This window comes from Enhydra lutris, unplaced genomic scaffold (genome assembly GCF_002288905.1).
Source record: "Enhydra lutris kenyoni isolate GAN:26980312 unplaced genomic scaffold, ASM228890v2 scaffoldscaffold1, whole genome shotgun sequence".
NCBI classification, from domain to species: domain Eukaryota; kingdom Metazoa; phylum Chordata; class Mammalia; order Carnivora; family Mustelidae; genus Enhydra; species Enhydra lutris.
The window spans coordinates 26,687,049-26,705,983 of NW_019154085.1; the positions used below are offsets into that span (position 1 = coordinate 26,687,049).

Below are 18,935 nucleotides of genomic sequence, written 5' to 3' on the forward strand. Positions count from 1 at the left end.
TTGAATGGGTTCAACCCTTTTAAATATATTGGGACTTGTTTCATGGCTTAACCTATACTTTGTTCTGACAAATGTTCCATATGCCCTTTAAAATAATGTATATTCCACGGGGCGCCTGGGTGGCTCAGTGGGTTAAGCCGCTGCCTTCGGCTCAGGTCATGATCTCAGGGTCCTGGGATCGAGTCCCGCGTCGGGCTCTCTGCTCAGCAGGAAGCCTGCTTCCCTCTCTCTCTCTCTCTCTGCCTGCCTCTCTGTCTACTTGTGATCTCTCTCTGTCAAATAAATAAATAAAATCTTTAAAAAAAAATAATGTATATTCCAAAAAAAAAAAAAATGTATATTTTACTGTCGAGGGTGCTGCAGATGTCAGTCATGTGAGTTTAGATGATAGTTTATTCACATCTATATTCTTGTTGATTTTCTGTCTAGTTGTTCTCCATGATGTTTTGAGTATTGAAAGTTATTCCCCTTGAGACCTTATGGACTGGTAAGACCTCTATAATTTTTACCTGACCCTAGCTAAACAAAAATCTGGAGACCCAAGTGAATTTCTGCAGAGTACATTGAAGAAAATATTGTCAATTCAGGTAATAGAGTATATTTTAAATAAAAGTCTTCAGGTATTGGACTTAAAAAAAAAAAAAACTTAGATACATGTATCACAAGATTATGTTTGTGTTTCATAATCCTCTGCTTCATGAGAGGAATTCATTTACTTTAACAAAGGACCACCTTACTCTGTACAGGAAAACTATAGTTTCAGGAACTTGTTGGAGCACAGAAGACGATTAGTTGTAAGTAATGAAAAGTCAGTTTACAGTTTAGTGATAACAGGTATTTTATTTTTTTTTTTTAAAGATTTGAGAGAGAGGGAAAGTGAGAGGAGAAAGCACTAGTCGAGGGAGGGACAGAGAAAGAGGCCGAGAGAGAATCTCCAGCAGACTTCCCGCTGAGCACGGAGCCCAATATTTAGTCTCACAACCCTGAGATCAGGACCTGAGAGGAAACCAAGAGTCGACTGGGCCACCCAAGTGCCCTGACAGTAGGTATTTAAGTCTCTATTTTCTTAGGTCGGTGCTTACAGATTTGGAAATTTTTTACGTTCGTTATTCCCTCCTTTATTTTGTTTCTTCTTTTGTGCCATTTTTCTCAAGCATGGGTTTATTTTGTTTGATTCATTCTTTGTCTCATACATTGAGAAGAAAATATGTGGAATAACTAAGGTTGGATTATTCTATAATCGTCTCCATTTCTGATTACTCTTAGATGGACTGTAATGAAGCCAATGAGACTTATACATTGAAACTTTAAATGTATAGGCTGGGGGAGGTGAATATATAAACTAGAGATAAGATTTGCCTGTAGCAAATCCGTATTCACATTGGTAGTCTTTCCTGAGGACAGTGGGTAAAATTAAGTAATTTGAAGGTCCTTTTTAATATAGTCCTTTAGGTGTATGAGTAATAAGCAGAAAGAATGAGGAAAGTAGACGGTGCAAAAAATAAAAAAGAAATAAAAGGATCATGAAATAGAAGTATTCTGAGTTTCATCATCAGTAAATGCCAACCCATGAAAAATGTCTATCCGTTTAAGACTCACTAGAAATAGAAACAATTGTTTATTGCTCCTTAGACTTCTCCTCATTAAAAAAATAAATACATGCTCATTGGAAAAAATCAAAAAGTAATAGAGTAGTATGTAAAAGTTAAGAAAAGGAAGTCTCCTCCTTCATTGTCCCCTTCTCTTCCAATCCCTCCACAAGCTCGTATTCTGTCTTGCTTTCTTACTCTCTCCCCTTAGGAGTAAGCCTGTTAATCACTGGCAATGCTCTGTGTTGTAGTCAAGATGGTTAATATTTTAGGGTGTGCTAAATTGGGGTTATAGCCATAGACAGTACATTTTGTAAAACACCCCCCCAGTACATCCCAAATCCTAGTGATATCAAGCAACATGATCTAAGAGGAGAAAAAAGAGCTTCCAGCAAAATGGGATGGAGCTGAGTAATAGTAAGTGACAACAACAAAGATGCCTGTGTGTGCGTAGTCAGGGCAGTGCTGGAAATGGTATCTTTGGGGCACCTGGGTGGCTCAGTTGGTTAAGCATCTGACTCTTGTTCTCGGCTGAGGTTATGATCTTGGGGCTGTGAGCTCGAGCCTTTGTCGGGCTCCACGCTGGGTGTGAAGCCTGCTTAAGATTCTCCTTCTCCCTCTTCCTCTTCCTCCACTCCCCATTAAAAAAAGTGGTTTCTTCTCCACACAGGCCTGCACACTCTTCTTACACAACCTATTACTCTTTTTCTGTGTACTCCCCTTCCATAGAGCTTTCTTTTCACCATCTCCATCTCTGTAAAATTAAAGTGAAGGGTGGAGATAAAAAAAAGTTCTAGACTGTCCATTCCCCTTAGTGGTGACCAGTTGTAAAAATGCAGTGTGGGGGTTTAAATTGAAGGCATTCAGAAAGACATCTTCATTCTGTAGAGGTTTTGCAGGAGTAAACCAGTGAGGCTTAGGCAGTTCGTTCATCCATTTAGCAAGTGACCAGCATCCTACTATGTGCTAGTCACTGTAGCGAAACACAGACAGTAAATAAATAAGAAAATAAATGTCAAATGGTGGTAAGGACTTGTATTTTTCCAAGGGCTTTGTAACAAAAAACCACTCTGTTTTAAAGCTAGAGAAGTTTATTTTCTCACAGTTCTGGAGGCTAGAATTCCAAAGTGGAGTTGTCAAGAAGGTTGGTTCCTTCTGAGGACTCTGAGGGGAATCTGTTCCATGCCCCTCTCCTAGCTCATGGTGACAGCTGATAGTTCTTTGTGTTCCTTAGCTTGTAGACATGCCACTCCAGTCTCTGGCTCCTCCTCTTCACAGGGAGCGCTCTCACTTATGTGTCCAAAATTCCCTCCTTTTTTTTTTTTTTTTTTTAAGATTTAATTTACTTATTTGAGGGAGAGAGAGTGATTGGGAGAGAGAGCATGAGGGAGGGAGGTGCAGGAGAGGGAGAAGCAGACTCCCCATTGAGCAGGGAGCCCACTGCAGGGCTCATTCCCAGGACTCCCTCAGGATCATAACCTGAGACAAAGGTAGATGCTTAATTGACTGAGCCACCCAGGTGCTCTTAAATTTTCCCTCTTCTTATAAGGACAGCAGTCATGATTAGATTAGGGCCCATTCTTATGATCTTGTCTTAATCTGATTACATCTGCAAGGACCCTATTTCCAAATAAGGTCATATTTTGAGGTTTCAGAAAGGACATGAATTTTCAGAGAATGATATTCAACTTACGACAGCACTACAGAAAAAATTAAAACAGGATAGTGGGATAGTGAGTGCTGGGGTGAGATGGGCTTACGATTTTATAGAGGATCAAGGAAGGCTTACTTTTGGGGTGTCATTTGAATAGAAAATTAAAGAAAGTGGAGGAGAGAACCTAGTGGGTATCTCTGGGGAGAACTCTTCAGACAGAGGGAGCAGTATGTTCTCCTGAAGCAGTGTGTTTGGCTTCTTTTAGTAGCATCAGGGGGGCCAGTGTAGCTGAAGTAAAGAAGTAGATGAGATCAGGGCGGGCAGGGGTGGGGGGGGCAGGCGGTAGCTGGGTTACATATCACAATAGGGCCTCCTAGACCTCTTGCTTTTACTCTGAGTGAAATGGGAAACCACTGAGGAATTCCAGGTAAAGGTTGATCTGATTGACTTTATGTTTTAAAAGTGCCCTGGCTGCCATGTTGAGAATGGGCGAGGTGAAAGTAGACAGATGGGTTAGAAGGCTACTATAGTAATACAAGTGAGAAAATGAGAAGAAGTCAGATTTTTGATACGCTTTAAAAGTAGAATTGGTAGGTTTTACTATTTGAATGTAAGGTGTGAGAGAAAGAAACAAGCTAGGGATGACTCCCAAGTTTTTTTGGCCTGAGCAACTGGAAGGAATTGCTTTTTACTGAGAAGGGGGAGACATGCTAAGTGGGTTATGCAGGTCTGGACTTCAGGAAAGAGGTCTGGGTTCTAAATATAAATCTGGAAGAAGTCACCTAGAGGTGTTCTCTGAAGGCACGAGACTAGATGAGATCTTTGAGAAGGGAAGAGGTATGGTGTCTGGGGGACCAGTGGAAGGGGTCACTTAGAGGCACAGATAGTTCATCCAAGGCAGTGGGACACAAGGCAGTGTGTGTACAGATGCAGGTGTGTGACCAGTCTGGCATAACCTGAGCCATAAGAGGCTGGACAGGAGAGAGCCCAAAGAAAAGTATCCCAGGTGATGCAGCAGCCTAAGGGTGTCCTGGTCCTCTACGTGCTAACAGGATTTTCCCCAGAAGTAAGGGTTTTCTGTCACTGCTGCTGAGGTGACCATTGAGCATTTCTGGCCACTTTGTACCCCTGTGTAATTCTCTTTTAATTTCTATCGTATTCTGGATCTTTCTCTTCCTTTCCATCCTAACTAACTGTATCCTAATTCAAGCTTTCATTACTTCACCATTGGACAGTTATAGCATCCTATATTAATTATCCTCAATGTTGTTCTTGTTCAACTCATCCCATATGTTGGTACAGATTTAGCTGTCACCCCCTTTTTGTTTTAATTTTATTTTTAAGTAATCTCTACACCCAACGAACTTAAACCCTGAGATCGAGACTTGCATGCTCCACTGACTGAGCCAGCAAGGATCCCCCAGGCTTAGCTTCTTACAGCCCAGAGTTGTTTAAGGGTCAGCCCTTTTTAATCACTCACCATGTCTTTGAAATTAGTCCCTCATTTCAAGGCTTTCCACAACCTGGTTCCTTTCTGCCATTGCAGGCCCCCTTTGTGAACTCTATACTCAGACCAAACAGTATTCCCGCTCATACCCTTGTGACACTGGCTTTCTTACCTCTTTGTATTTGCTCATGATGTTCCTTCCACAACGAATGCCCATTCTTTTTTCTTACCCCTGAATCCCAGTCTAAAGAGAGCTTGTGATTTAAGAGCTAGTGTATCCTGGGATACCTGTGCCCAGTAATGGTTTTATTGTAATGTGATACATTATCAAAGATGCTGGTGGTCTGCCATCAGTGGGACAGATAACCTCCATCTGCTTTTATGCTCTCTGTATACTGCTAAGTAATTTTTTTTGTTTCTATTATTGATTTTAACAAAGCAGTGCTTGGGAATGGTAGTAATTAAAGCAGAATTAATTCTTAGTTTCTTTGGATCAATTCATAAATCTTAGCTCCACTGAAGGAGAAGTGGGAGAAGAATAATATCTCAATATTTTGAGCTCTAAAATATACAACTTACTTCACAAAAATCGAAAAAGAGGGGAAAAAATGAAAGAAAAAAAAGGATCTGAAGGAAGGATGCCATATAAACACAGGGCATCATTATTTATCAGTTCGTAGGAAGATTTACCACATGAAACATAGTTGTTTTAAATTTTCTGGTACTTGATATGTCCTTTTAAGAGTGACTCAGATTCTTACGGCATCATAAGACACTGTGCCACCCATCCCACCGTCGTCCACAAAAGCACATTCAAGCAGTGGCCACCAACCTCTCTCTCCTTTCTATGGAGTCTGAGTCACCACTCACTGTATCTCTTCAGCTGATACATGAATTTCAGTTCCATTCAATTACCAACTTCTAATTGGATCCCATTGCCAGATTGGTCTCCTGTTCCAGAGTGTTTCCTCTTGGCTGCACTGTTTCTATGGCTACTTGGTTCCTTCTACTTACTTCCTGCATTCGGTGGATGACATCCACTCTGGTATGAAGCTAGACAGATACTGTAAAATTGCTATAGTATCAAACACCGTCGTCTTGCATTCTGCCTCCCTCCTACTGCCCATCTGGAATGGGATCAAGTCCACATGGTAAGGTTATTAATTCTTCTATATCACTTTTATTTTAGGAAGCTTCACCAAGTTTTAGAGTTAGAAAATTATGGAGACCCTCCTTCTCTACTCCTAGCCCCACACCTAACACATACCTCCAGACATATGGCATATACATTACATAAAGGAGCCAAAGAAGTCACTTCATTAGATGAAAAAGTCTTCCTTTAGCTTCTTTCTTATGTTAGCATCATGTCCCAATTTTGGACTTTAAATGCACTCCATTTTGGAATTGGGGAAATTAGTTACACTTAAAGACCAAAATATGTCCTTTTTTTTTTTTTTTTAAGCAAACTGCTATATGCCCTGTAAATCTGTAAATATGTATTATAACCTTCAGGTTTTGTGGGACATGTTCAGTGGGTCTTCAGTGGTTAAATTGAATGTTGTTAATAAAAAATAAAAAGACCATAGAATGCCATGGAACCCACCCTTTGACCAGGAAACTTAAAATTTTGTAGACCTGAGTTATTTATCTCATCAACTTATTTAAGATGAGAGCTGTTATTCATCCAGAATGAAGATTTGTTGTAATGTTCTCTTACATAAAGTGACCTTACTACTAGTGGGTTTCCTGCATGCCATTTTTCTAGTTTCTCATTAGCTTGCACTATCACCTTTTTTCTAGAGTGAGCTAAGAGCAAGAAACCTTTCTGTGGCTATAAAGTAGGACTCACAGTTAGCTCAAGTAAAAACAAAAATAAAACATGAGAGATCTCAGTCTGCAGGAATGGATTCTGACAATAAAGACTTTGCATTTACTCTGCTCCTTGTGCCTGGGGTTTTAATTTAACACATCAATGAAAAGGCAACATTTAAAAGGGGGGGGGGACACCCAGCAGGACTTACTTTTATTAGTGCAATTTGTAAGAAATTACTGCATTTAATGAGAAAATCGTTAAGCATGAAAAAATGGGCTGTGACTGAAATTGTGGAGCTTAAATGGTGAGATTTTAATTGGGTTTTTTAGTTATTGGTAAGAAAATAATAATAATAATAAAAAGCCGGCCAAGGCTGTATGTATGTTGTTGAGGTGGTCAGCATTTTATATCCTTCGTTCGATTTCCTGTGCCACTGGTCACCTGTGATACTGTGGCTGTGGTGGTCTCTGTGTCAGGGCCACGGACTATTTCTGCTCTCAGAAGGGAGGCAGGCAGCTCTGTCTGCTCAGTGGAGAATTCTGGGGCAAATCGTCTCGCACAATAGTTTCTAAAAAGGGGAAGATCAGGGCAGAGGCAAAGAGCAGGACAGAGCTGTGTCCGCTTCACAGTCCAGCTACTTCAAAGTAAGTCGTTTGCACATCATTTATGTGAAGCTTTTTTCCTAATTCTCAGGTTTTTTTGGTGCCACCCGGTGATTTCTTTTTCCCCCAGCAAAATATATTTCATTAAAGACCATAAAACTAAAACAAAACGAGGAATACCAGATTTGCCAGACCGAGAACCGCATTGAGGACAGATTCTGCCTGGGGTCTTATATCCATCCTCTTTTGGGAATAGAAGCAGAAAGGACATTTAAGAAATAAGTCAGCAGGGGCGCCTGGGTGGCTCAGTGGGTTAAGCCGCTGCCTTCGGCTCAGGTCATGATCCCAGGTCCTGGGTTCAAGCCCCGCATCGGGCTTTCTGCTCAGCAGGGAGCCTGCTTCCTCCTCTCTCTCTGCCTGCCTCTCTGCCTGCTTGTGATTTCTCTCTGTCAAAATAAATAAACAAAATCTTAAAAAAAAAAAAAAAAGAAATCAACATATATTTTGTCATGGAGAGGAAAATATTTGGGGTAAGTTTTTTGTACTTCAATTTTCAGAAGATCCTTTGACTTCTGTGAAAGGAGAGAAGCACCATGGGAAGGGTTCAGTCGCTTCCAGTTCCTCTGGCTTGTCATCGCTGTCCACACAGTTGTGTGGCCACTGTGCACTGGGTTTCACAGGGTTAAACCTGAAGGAAAGGGAGGTGTCTGTAGCTCTAAAGACGTTTCAAGTAGACATGAAAATCTCTCTCTCTCTCTCTCTTTTTAATATAATTCTGGTTTTGTAGAAGTATACTTTAAATATATGTATTTTTAAAGATTTTATTTATTTGAGAGAGAGCACTCGGGAGAGAGGGCATGAGCAAGGGCGGGAGGGTGGAGGGAGAGGGAGAAGCAGACTCCCTGCTGAGCAGGGAGCCCAATGCAGGACTTGATCCCAGGACCCTGGGACCATGACCTGAGCTGAAGGCAGACGCTTAACTGACTGAGCCACCACCCAGGTACCCCCTTGTATGTATGTATGTGTGTATGTATGTCTGTATGAGTGTGTGTGTGTGTATAAATAAAATTTGATATATATTGTATATATCTATTTATATATATATTTACAATATATATACAAAATTGGCTGAGAAAAGCTTTAAGTAAATGCTTATGAACCTTTTCAGTAACTTTCTATTGAATTTCATTGTATCCTATCATTAGAAAGAAGAAAAAAACCTCACATTTTATCTTCCTTTATTATTTAAAGAATTCTTTGTTAATTTTGTGTCTCCAAGATATATTCAGTACATAAAATGGGGCATCCATCCACCTCTATGGCTTCATAGTAACACTGTGTGGAATGGCCCCTGGATCCATTTCTCACCCTTCCCCTGTGTGCACCAGATCTGGGTGGGGGTGGGGACAGGCCAGAGCTAGCCCCTGCAGGTTGTATTTCCCAGCCTCCCATGACTCCTGGCTTCCTACAGGGTTCAGCCCATAGGAGACCCTGGTGGGAAATTGGTAGGAGGCGAGGAGGGAGGGAAAAGCTGGGGTGTTTCTTCCTCCCTGTCTGTGTTAGGCAGCATCCCCAGTCCTCCATGGCTTCGGCTCCCATTGGACAGACCCGTGAGTGAGCTCTAGTAGTTGCACTTCCCTCTGCTCTTTTCTCCCCCGTACCCTGCACTGCCAAGGGGTGCTAAGGGCTTCTTACTGTTCTGATCTCTGGGTGACAGACTGTTCTCAGTTGGCTTTATAGCCCTTCATCACCTGTTTAACAATTGTGCACATTACGCTTCCTTTGTTAAATACTCAGAGTGATTTCTGTTCTTCTGGTTGGACCCTGACTGATAGAAACACAACCTCTACCCACAATGACCAGTTTATATCCTGTAGTAAAGAGCCATAAGCCTGTTGGCAATCCATTTTTGTTCCAGTTGCCTGTATTAAAACACAGACTCATTTTCTTTTCACGCACATGTTTCTTACACATTTCTGGCTTAAAATGGTCATTGTATTTACTACTGGACTACTTGCTTTGAGTTTTGTTTGCCAATAGATATTATTATTTTATTCTCTTAATTACTGACCTGACTGTATACTTATTTAAGTGCTTAATTTATATCATCATTTTTTAAGTTTGTTTTGTGAAGATGCTACTGCCATGGCATAAATCTGTTCTTAACATTTACAAATAATTTAACTGCCGACTTCTGTAAAGTGTGTACCCTTTCAATAAGTACATTTCACAGGAGGCATTGAGATAGTGAAAAGGATTAAATTGGGAAATGTCCTGAATGGTGCCTGAGTTGAGCAAAATCATTTGAGATGACTTTATAGCCCTTTATAAATAATGTGTGACAGATGAGCAGACCCACTGCTGTTTTGGCTCAGTCCGATGGAGGGGAAAAAATCCATAATAAATGACTTCCTTTCATTCTGTTAGAAACATCTTTGCAGAGAACAGTGGTAGTAAGCAAATGTCAAGTTGGAAACTGACAAGCACATGGCCTGGGGTATTTTTGCCCCTGTGACTGTACATTAAGAAGAGAGGTGATTCATTTTGGGGGATTTTCGGTGGTGGTGAATATTTTCTCTAGAGGGGAGAGCATACATTTCAGATTAAACAAACAAACAAAAAAACCCTGCCATTTTCCCTATACATAACAGTTTTGTATCTGGGTTGCATTTTTTAATGTTAACACTAAAGTATTACTGAGACTAATTTTGTGTTATCCACAATCTGTACATATGTGAGATGCTGGGCTAATATATAATGCCCATATTTAAAATCTCAAAATTTAGGCCATTTTGATTTTGAAGACTCCTTGAAATAAATGACAGCCCTTGCCTAAGATGGATGGCCCTTTCAATGGTCATCTTTTATATTAGCTCCTAATGAGCATTATTGAGCCTCTGACTAATTCTGAAAAGCATTTTGGTGAATTATAATTGGGGCTGTGATTTACTGAGTATGAAGACTGACAGGCCGTTCCATACCCTATAATTGATGTAGAAGCAGAGACAAGCACCGTGATGATCAGCATTTCCCTTATGTGGGGCGGGGAGGACGGGGGCTTCAAAAGCGTCATGTAGCCAAAGTAGAATATTATTTTGTCTGCCATTTCTGAATTACTTTTATTAAAAATGGCAGGAAAACGAGCCACCAAACTTCAGAAGGGAAGTCTCGTCCACATGTTATTCAGGATATTCAGGATATTAAAGCATCTTCCATCACAGATATTTGCTGGTGTTAAATGGTTCATGATAGTCAGTGAACCACAAAATAGTCTGGATAGACCGACAGAATTCAGAATCATAGGCCAGAGGCACAGGCCACATAACCGATGATTCCTGAAAGGGTGAAATCTGGTTCTTCGTATTCTTTGGATTTATTGCAATTTGGATATGCTTATCTCCCTGTGTTCCTGAACTTCCTGGAGGAAAAGACAGACAGTCTAACATATAAATCAGAAAACTCAATCCAGATAGGCCCACAAATACATAAGAACTTCATTCTTAAATAGAAAGTAGATCTTGAGACTCCTACTTCCTTTTCCTTATATCCTTACTGTGTCATTACTGCAAATGGATTATTGACTTTTGCTTTTGCTTTATTTTAGTCTCCTGAATACTTTTCTCTGTAAGATGGCAACTCTGTGTGTGTGTGTTTGTGTGTTCCATCACATGTCAAGATAAAATGGGCCAAGGAACTGGTTTTTTTTTTTTTTCTTTTGCAAAGCAGCTAAGTCCCTATTTAATTGATATATGGACTTCCTAAGTTTCAGTACCTAATCCCTTGTGCTTTTTATACTCTTTTTCTTGCAGTCTTTATGTCATAATGTTTGGACACAACAGATAGCTCTCCTCTTTCATCTCTTGGCATCCGTGGCGCTATACCCTCCTGGTTTTTGCCTTTCTTACTACGTCTTCTTAGCTCCTTTGTTAGCTCCCTTTCCTCTCTACGAGCTCTAAATGTTGCAGTTCCCTAAAGGCTTGGTCTTCAGTCCTTCTCCCCTACAGTTGCTCTAGAGCCAAGCTCCATCCTGCCTTAGGACCCTCACACAGACTGTTGTCTTCTTGGACCACCTGCCCTCCAACCTTCCCCTAGCTGATTCTTCCTCCTCCTTCCCCTCCTCCTATCTGGACTCCATGTGCTGAACCGTTTGCTTCTCTTCAGACACACCCTGTGCTTTCCCACATCTCTTTTTCATACTTCCGCTCATTCTGGTTTCTGCTCTATGATGGCCAACTCCATTTTTCATTGCTCAGCGAAAAAGCCATGTTAGTTCATGAAAATATCTTATAATCGATCACCAGAGATTTTTAAAAATTCACATCAGCTGACATATTTCCGTACCAGTCATAGTCCTCTTCACATTTACCTCCTATTATTACTTTTGTGTATGTCTTCTATCTTCTTGTAGACTATCATCTCTTCAAAGCAAGGACTTCAACCTCATGTCTTCTACAGAACATTCTCCAGGGTCTTCCCTGTAACAGTCACACAGTAAATATGTTCTAGGTCGAAGTAATGAAAATACTCACTGCATAAAGAGAAACATTTACATTGTAGCTCACTAAGGTCCCTCACTCTCATTTCAAAAAAAATGAGGAGCTGAGTCTCTAGGATTACTACCCGTGGCTGATGAGGGCTGTTATTGATGGCGAGTTTGGTAACTCTGAGTACCTTTATGTCTGGCTCATCAGAGCAAGTGGGTTGCTGTAAATGGTGGAGAGCACCGTCAAACCCTTCTGTCACCTCACCTCTCCAAGCTGAAAACGGAGAGAGCTTCTCTTGCTTTGAGCTTCTTGTTGGTTTTCCGCTCTGCCTACTAATCAGGGCTTTGTTATTTACCTTGTTTTAAAAGACTCATCCAGACATCCTTTCTCTCCTTGGTACTGTTGGGTATTAATTTACCACTGCAGGGTACATTGGTAAAGATTTCAGAAATTGCAAGAAAGTGTTTCTTTAATCCCTCAAGTTTGCTAAGTACTTTATTATAATGGAGATCATAATCTCTTAGTTGGTGGCAGAGATGCAATAGTTACTGGGGATGTTTTTCTCTTGCTGCAAAATGATTATATTGAGAAATTCTTGGTCCAGGTTTTTGTTTGTTTGTTTGTTTGTTTTTAAGATTTTATTCAGTTAGAGAACATGCGAGTGGGGGGAAGGGCAGAAGGAGAGAGAGAATCCCAAGCAGTCTCCCCGCCGTGGAGCCCGACACAGGGCTGGGTGTCATAACCCTGAGACTCTGGCCTGAGCTGAAATCAAGATTGGGTGCTCAACTGACTGAGCCACCCACGTGCCCCACTTTGCCCAGTTTTTAAATCTTTTCCATAGGCTATAGGATCCTTAGGAAGTAAATTTTGATGGCACTGAGTTTCCTGTTTTTCATAAGGCACTGAACAGTGCTCAGGTCACTATGATTCACTTAGTGGCCTCGAGCCTTTATAGGCGAGCCTTGAAAGTAGTTTCATTAGTATTGTGCAGTAGCCGTTCATAATTACTGTGATGCTCAGAAGAGGCTGTGACTGGGGCCTCACCTTGACTGTTCAGCATAAATTGCCCACCCGGCCAGCAAGTAAGTGGTTTCAGGGCATAACTGAGAGTGAGCCTTCATGCCCTGAATCCGTACATCTCCTCCGTTTGTTCTATACCAGTCGTTAAGGGTCAGTTTCAATCTGCTCAGTGATTTCTATTCCCTAATGACTTTGTTTCTATTTTCCTCTACTTTTTTTCACACTGAAAAAATACTTGTGGCGGGGGGGGGGGGGGGGGGGGGCAGCCTCAAGTTGCAACCTATCTTAGAAACAATAACATTATTAATGTTTCTGTAGAATTTATGACATTGCTTGCTGACAGTTATTGTTTATTAAGTATTTGTGGCTTGGAGAGTACTGAGCAACAGAGAGAATATTCAGGTTCAAGGGCAGAAGATATATAGCAATGATTCCTCGTTCTGAAGGGATATTACTAAATTAAGACAAGGGCTGGTCTTTTCTAATTTGACCTCTGATTGGTAGAAGATGGCATGTCCCTGGCTCATTACTCTTCTCTGTCTGGCTCTGTTTGACATTTATCATGAGTGGGATTAGGGGAGAGACTAGAGGATCTATTTTCTGTGACCATATTAGGAAAGATAGTTTGGAATTAGGCAATTGTCCCCTAAATTCTGGGGGGAGGGGAATAAAAACCACAATTAAAAAAAAAAAAATTTAGTGTTAGTCCCAAAATGAACATTTAGCTATAATTCTAAGCATTGTAGAAATTACATTTTATTTCTTAACAGATACCAGTAAGTATTACCCAAACTTTTCAAATACAGACTTTGGGAATCAGCATTTTGCATCTCACCTGCCCTTGCCATCCACCCCCTCTCAAAGAATAGCTTTTGTGCCTACTGACCATGAAGCTTGTGAACCATAGTACGTACTTATAGGCACACAAAGCATATGTTCTCTCTAACCAGCATCACTCAGAACGAAGGAAGTAAATTTGTTGTCTTTTCCAGCAAGTCGCCAACTAATAAATCGCATTGAGCAGTTTCTAGAAACTAATGAAACACCGTATTTTATGAAGAGCATGGACTGCATCACAGTCTTCCGGGAAGAAGCCATTCAGGTAACTCTATCCTTGCTTGTCTTCCTCTTCCTAAACGGTTAGCCATCATCACACGGAAGACATACGGCACCCCACAAGTAAGCCCAGGCTTTGCAGATCATTGTTCTCACCGTGAATAGCCGTGTTGACCAAGAGATGCTGAAATGACTAAGTCTTTTTACTATCACTGTCATTTCTGAGGGGGTATAAAGATGGGTGGGATGAGTGGGTTGCTTCATCCCTGGGAGTTAGCTTTTTATGACATTAGAGCCAAGGCTGCACGATTCCTACTTAGGGAACCAGGGAGATTTCCATTGTAGTCTCTAATGACCCATGCATTAAAGGACTGGCTAACTATTTTAAAGAGATTGATGGGAAATATATATTGGTATAACTATTGAGAAGGATGTTATGAAGATGGGAGTAGGGATCTGGAATGCCAGGAAAAATTAAGAATACTGAAAATTAATTACTCAGAACCACACCCTACTTTGGATGTGGGGTTTTTGTTTGTTTTATTAGGAATTTTGAGAAAACACTGTGAAAATCTTCCAAATTATTTCTAGGCTTTTATATGTAAGCTCTAGGCAAGAGTGAGCAAGTTTAAATTAGAAAGTATATTTTTAAAGTAGGCGCAGTTGTAGTGTATGTTCTCATGTGGGTGCTTAGTAAGTATTGGCTGGGTGAGTGAACAAATTAATTCTTGAGTGGTTTAGGTTCTTACAAAGAATGATAAGAAAATGAGAAAACTGTTAAAATTAGAAGATATAGAAGTAGATGATCCAGATGCCCTACAGATAAAGACAAAATATGGGCCAAATTAAGTAGTAAAAGACTAAGGATCCTGCAGGTAAAGAAGGATCTGGCAAGTTGGGAAAAGGTGGTGAAAATGTATTGCTTTTTCAGCACTGCCCCCATTAGACGGGGCACCCAGTAACACTTCTGTGCCCTGTTGTCACCAGCTGAAATTACCAGGCCACTGGATTTCTTAAAAAATAAAAATTTTTAAAAAACGAGAGATAGAAGAGCATCAAAAGAGACTCTGAAGACATATCAGCCACTCTTAATGTCGAGAACTTTTTATGCTGCAAAACTGTACAACACACACACACACACACACACACGAAACAGAAAAAGGGTTTTCTCATTGGGAAAATGTGAATAGTGACTGGTCATTTACTCCTGTTAAGGAATTTTTAGTAGTTTTTGGTATTTTTTAAAAAGGTCCTTCTCTGTATTTTAGAAGCTGCATACCAGCATATTTATAGATGACATAATATGCTTGACATTTGCTTCCAAACAATCCCAGGGTTGTGGGGGAGGGTCGGTATATGGGGAGGCAAGACTGGCTGATTTGACAGTTGTTGAAGCTGGATGTTGGGTATATTGAGAACTCACGAAACTCTTCTATTTTTGTTTGACTATGTCTATATTGAAAGTTAAAAAGCACAGCACTGGGCCCCCCAAAAACCCGGTGCAGCTCTGAGCAGCTGTGTGCCTTCCACAGATGGAAGGATTTCTGGTTCCCCGCAAACCTAGCTGACATTTGGAATGCTAGACCGGATCTCCCGTTTACCAAAGAAGGACATTATATATTTTTCTTATAAATAATGGTGGATTTGGTATACGTAGCGCTTTGTCCTGGGAGTGACTTGTTTCTGTATTTGCTCTGACCTGACGCCCCCTCGGCCCCCACATGCCACCCCAGTTTTCAGAGGAGCAGCGCTTTAACGATTTCCTGAGAGCCCTTCGAGAGAAAGTAGAAATGAAACAGTTAAATCACTTCTGGGAAATTGTCGTTCAGGGTAAGGTGTCTTTTGTCATTTTCTCCAAATATGTATGCTGTTTTTTCCTAAATCTAAACGTAAATTATGTTGTATGGTGTGTTACGTGGCAACCTGGTGACTTTCCATGTGGATTTGGGAAAATGCTTAGGATCCAGTGAATGAAAATAACAAGGCTTAGAAGCAAGCTTAATGAACATAAATAAAAAGTGATAAATAGTGAACATGTAGGTCCTATCTTAAACTCTGTGCAGCATGACCCATTTCCAAGATGGTACCTTTTTTATTAGCTGGAAGAACCCGCGTGGGCGAACACTGCCCCCTTTCTCAGATTCTTAGACCCTTCCATCCTGCCAGCCCCACAGCACTAACACTGACCTCACCCACATTTTGCCCTTCTGCCACCTTTCGTGAGCATGTTCTTGGGCTTTCCAGATCAGCAGACGAGCGTCTTCGTGCACCAAAGCCATTCCCTCGCTTACTCACAGAGACCAGTGCAAACTTAACCTAGAAAGAAGGCAACACACACTCTTTCAGTGTTGGGCTTGATGTTGGATTTCCTTCATGCCCTGTGCCCTGTGTTTTTCACCTGACTTGATTTTCTTTCAGAACCAAGTTAAGATACTACCTATTAAAAATACCTCCTATGAAAACAATGATGTTGAAGATTATGAAACTTTTCACTTGAAGTAGGGCCCTCAGATTAGTTTGAACCTGTCTTTCTGGGCAAACTCTGTAAAAAGGAGTTGCATATCTATCTATCCAGCTTCTAAGGGGCAGCGTTTCATCACTCAGGCAACTCTTTCCCTGACAGTTAATTTTTCAGCCCTTTAACTTCTACACTGGGGAGCAAAAGCAATTAGAATAGGTGGTGAATGGGACTTACTCAAATCACTCTGGTGTCTCTGCTGCCAGCCTAGTAGATGAAGGAGATTGGTTTTGGTATTTATTGATTGCTTCCAGCATATTGTTGGCTGAAAGGAAACTTACAGGACATACACAAGGTATGCATTTTCTGAGAGCTTATATCCTATTGAGAGAATACACATGACCTGTGCCATTTCTAGGTACAAATGGATGTTAAATGTATATGCTTTCCTGAAAGTGTATCATGCATCAGCCATTTGAGGCAGAAGAAAATCTTAGGAAGAAGAGAAAACTAAAGGGTAGATTTTCTATCCTTGATTTGCTCTCACTGAGCTAAAATTGATGTATGTGCTAAATGATAGACATAACCATTGTGAGAGCATGTTTCCTCCCAGCCTGGGGCCTCTTGCCATTCCATCAGTAGCTAGTGACATTACTAGAAGTCAAAGTGTCTGCAGATTCCTATATTGGGTATCTAATGGGTTTGGGCCAAAGTATATAGTCGTTCAGTTATTTATTTACTAAGCTTGTCCATGCCCACATTGATGGGAATTGAAAGATGAATAAAACCCATTCCCTGCCCTTGAGAAAAGTATGGTCCATTAGGAGAGAGAAAATGTGTACACGTAGTTTATACAAGGTAAGATATGATGACAGCCATTTCAAAGGCATAAACAGAGTGAGCTAAAAACTCTGAAGGAGAGATTTAATCAGGGAAGACTTCATGCAGCAGGTAGCACTTGAGATGTGGCCTTTATTTTACAGAGGCTAAGTAGGAAACAGGATAATATAAGATGGAAGGAACAGTGTGAGTTAAGTGCCTTCACAGACTTCATTTCTATAGAGAAGAGCACCTGTGGAGTTTTAAAAATCTCTAATGGGAAGATGGGAGGCAGGTGTGATGGAGAGGAAGGTACGATCAGGATTGATTCTTTGCACTGGGATTTCACTCTGTGAATTACTTTTTAGATGGAATTACTCTGATCACCAAAGATGAAGCCCCTGGAAGTTCCGTCACAGCTGAGGAAGCCAAAAAGGTATTGCAGAATAACGCCATCTTTAGATGAAGTATTGTAATGAATATTATTTTCTTGATGCCCGTTCCTCCTTGAAAATTTTAAATTTTAAGAGTAACTGAATTAGTGTACTCCCAACATTCTTAACTGACCAATTGGCCAGTTCCTTTTCCTTCAACTGCAGTGTTTTTGTAGGAGAAATTGTAAACTCCCTCAGTCTTCCAAAGACTGCAGTCCTGTTTCTAGAACTCACCCGGAACTACAGTGTCATTAGCTCTAGAGCTCCTGAAGTCCTTAGTGCGTACCAAGCATAGCCGAGACATTGGTAAAGGCTGTGAAATCCAGGTAGTCCAGTGATTCCCACAAGGCCACACTTCAGTCACCTGGGGAGCTGTCATTTAAGAGGTACTGATGACCAGGCCCCGCCCCCAAAGATTCTGATAATCCAAAATGGAGTTCTGGGGGCAGGGTTTGAGTTCTTAAAGCCCCTCAGGTGATTATAATGTTAAGCAAGATAAAGAGACCCTCATATTCCAGAGTAAGGCACGTCCACAGGTGTGTTTGGTAAAAGACTCATGTATTAACACAAGTAGACCAAGGGCTCCCTGTCTGAATTGGATTCAGCTGTGAGTCAAGTACATGTGGCCATTGAGTTTAGTGATCTTTCATTATACCTCGGGTTTATGATGACAGTTAAATAAAATAGAGTACCTCAAGAGTGTATGGTTCAGGCGCCTGGGTAGCTCAGTCGTGAGGCGTCTGCCTTCGGCTCAGGTCATAATCCCAGAGTCCTGGGATCGAGCCCCACATCAGGCTCCCTACTGAGCGAGAAGCCTGCTTCTCCTTCTCCCACTCCCCCTGCTTGTGTTCCCTCTCTCGCTGTGTCTCTTTCTGTCAAATAAATACATAAAATCTTAAAAGTATATGGTTCATAACGCTGAGCTTCAGGTACAGTTTCTAACTGAGCCAGTCCTACTGGGACAGCGCCCAGCAGCTGTCAGTCACGGGCTAAAGCCTCAGCCGTCTGCTAGGCATTGTGCTGGGTAATAAGACAACACTCCTGCCCTCTAGAAACTCACTATAGGCTTGCAGAGGAAGATAACGGAGATTCAAAAACTTAGCTACACATGCTCCCGGAGAGCTTGGTCTGGGCTGGCGGAAAGGAATCTGTTAAGGGAGTGGGAATGGCAGGAACAAGGCTAGAAGTATTCAGCTTAGGGCGAAATTCAGGCCACATTTAAAAATGCCTTATAGTTTCAACTCAAAAAGGCGTTTGGCAGAAACCATAGTATTTTTTGGGAAAGAAGTTAGATTATATGAGAATTTGTATTAAGTATACTTTGCCTGGCAAAAGCATTTTGTTAAAGAACATATATGGTCCCTGCTTTCAGGAAGTAAAATCCTGGAATTTTAGAAGCACACACTAACATGCTGATGATTGTCTCAGAAGGGGCTCCACTGTGTCTGTACCCTCTCCCACCAGTCAGTGCTATAAATATGTCAGTACTCGAGAGGATGTCATTTAACTGCTTGATTTTATTTGTTTGTTACTTCATACAATGGCATGATAATATTTCC

At 41.1% G+C, this 18,935-nt stretch overlaps 1 protein-coding gene across 2 annotated transcripts in view; it reads left to right on the top strand.

Moving 5' to 3' along the window:
- The window catches only part of LOC111141712 (X-ray repair cross complementing 5), an 89,282-nt gene that overhangs the window by 61,625 nt on the left and 8,722 nt on the right, over positions 1-18,935 (top strand). For both annotated transcript variants that reach the window (XR_002640219.1, XM_022494498.1), the window contains exons 17-19: positions 13,602-13,711; positions 15,399-15,495; positions 17,311-17,378. Coding sequence is in view for 1 of the 2 variants with exons in the window: in XM_022494498.1 (XP_022350206.1) it covers positions 13,602-13,711; positions 15,399-15,495; positions 17,311-17,378 (275 nt within the window). In the remaining variant the exon portion in view is untranslated. The remainder of the gene's footprint in view (positions 1-13,601; positions 13,712-15,398; positions 15,496-17,310; positions 17,379-18,935) is intronic.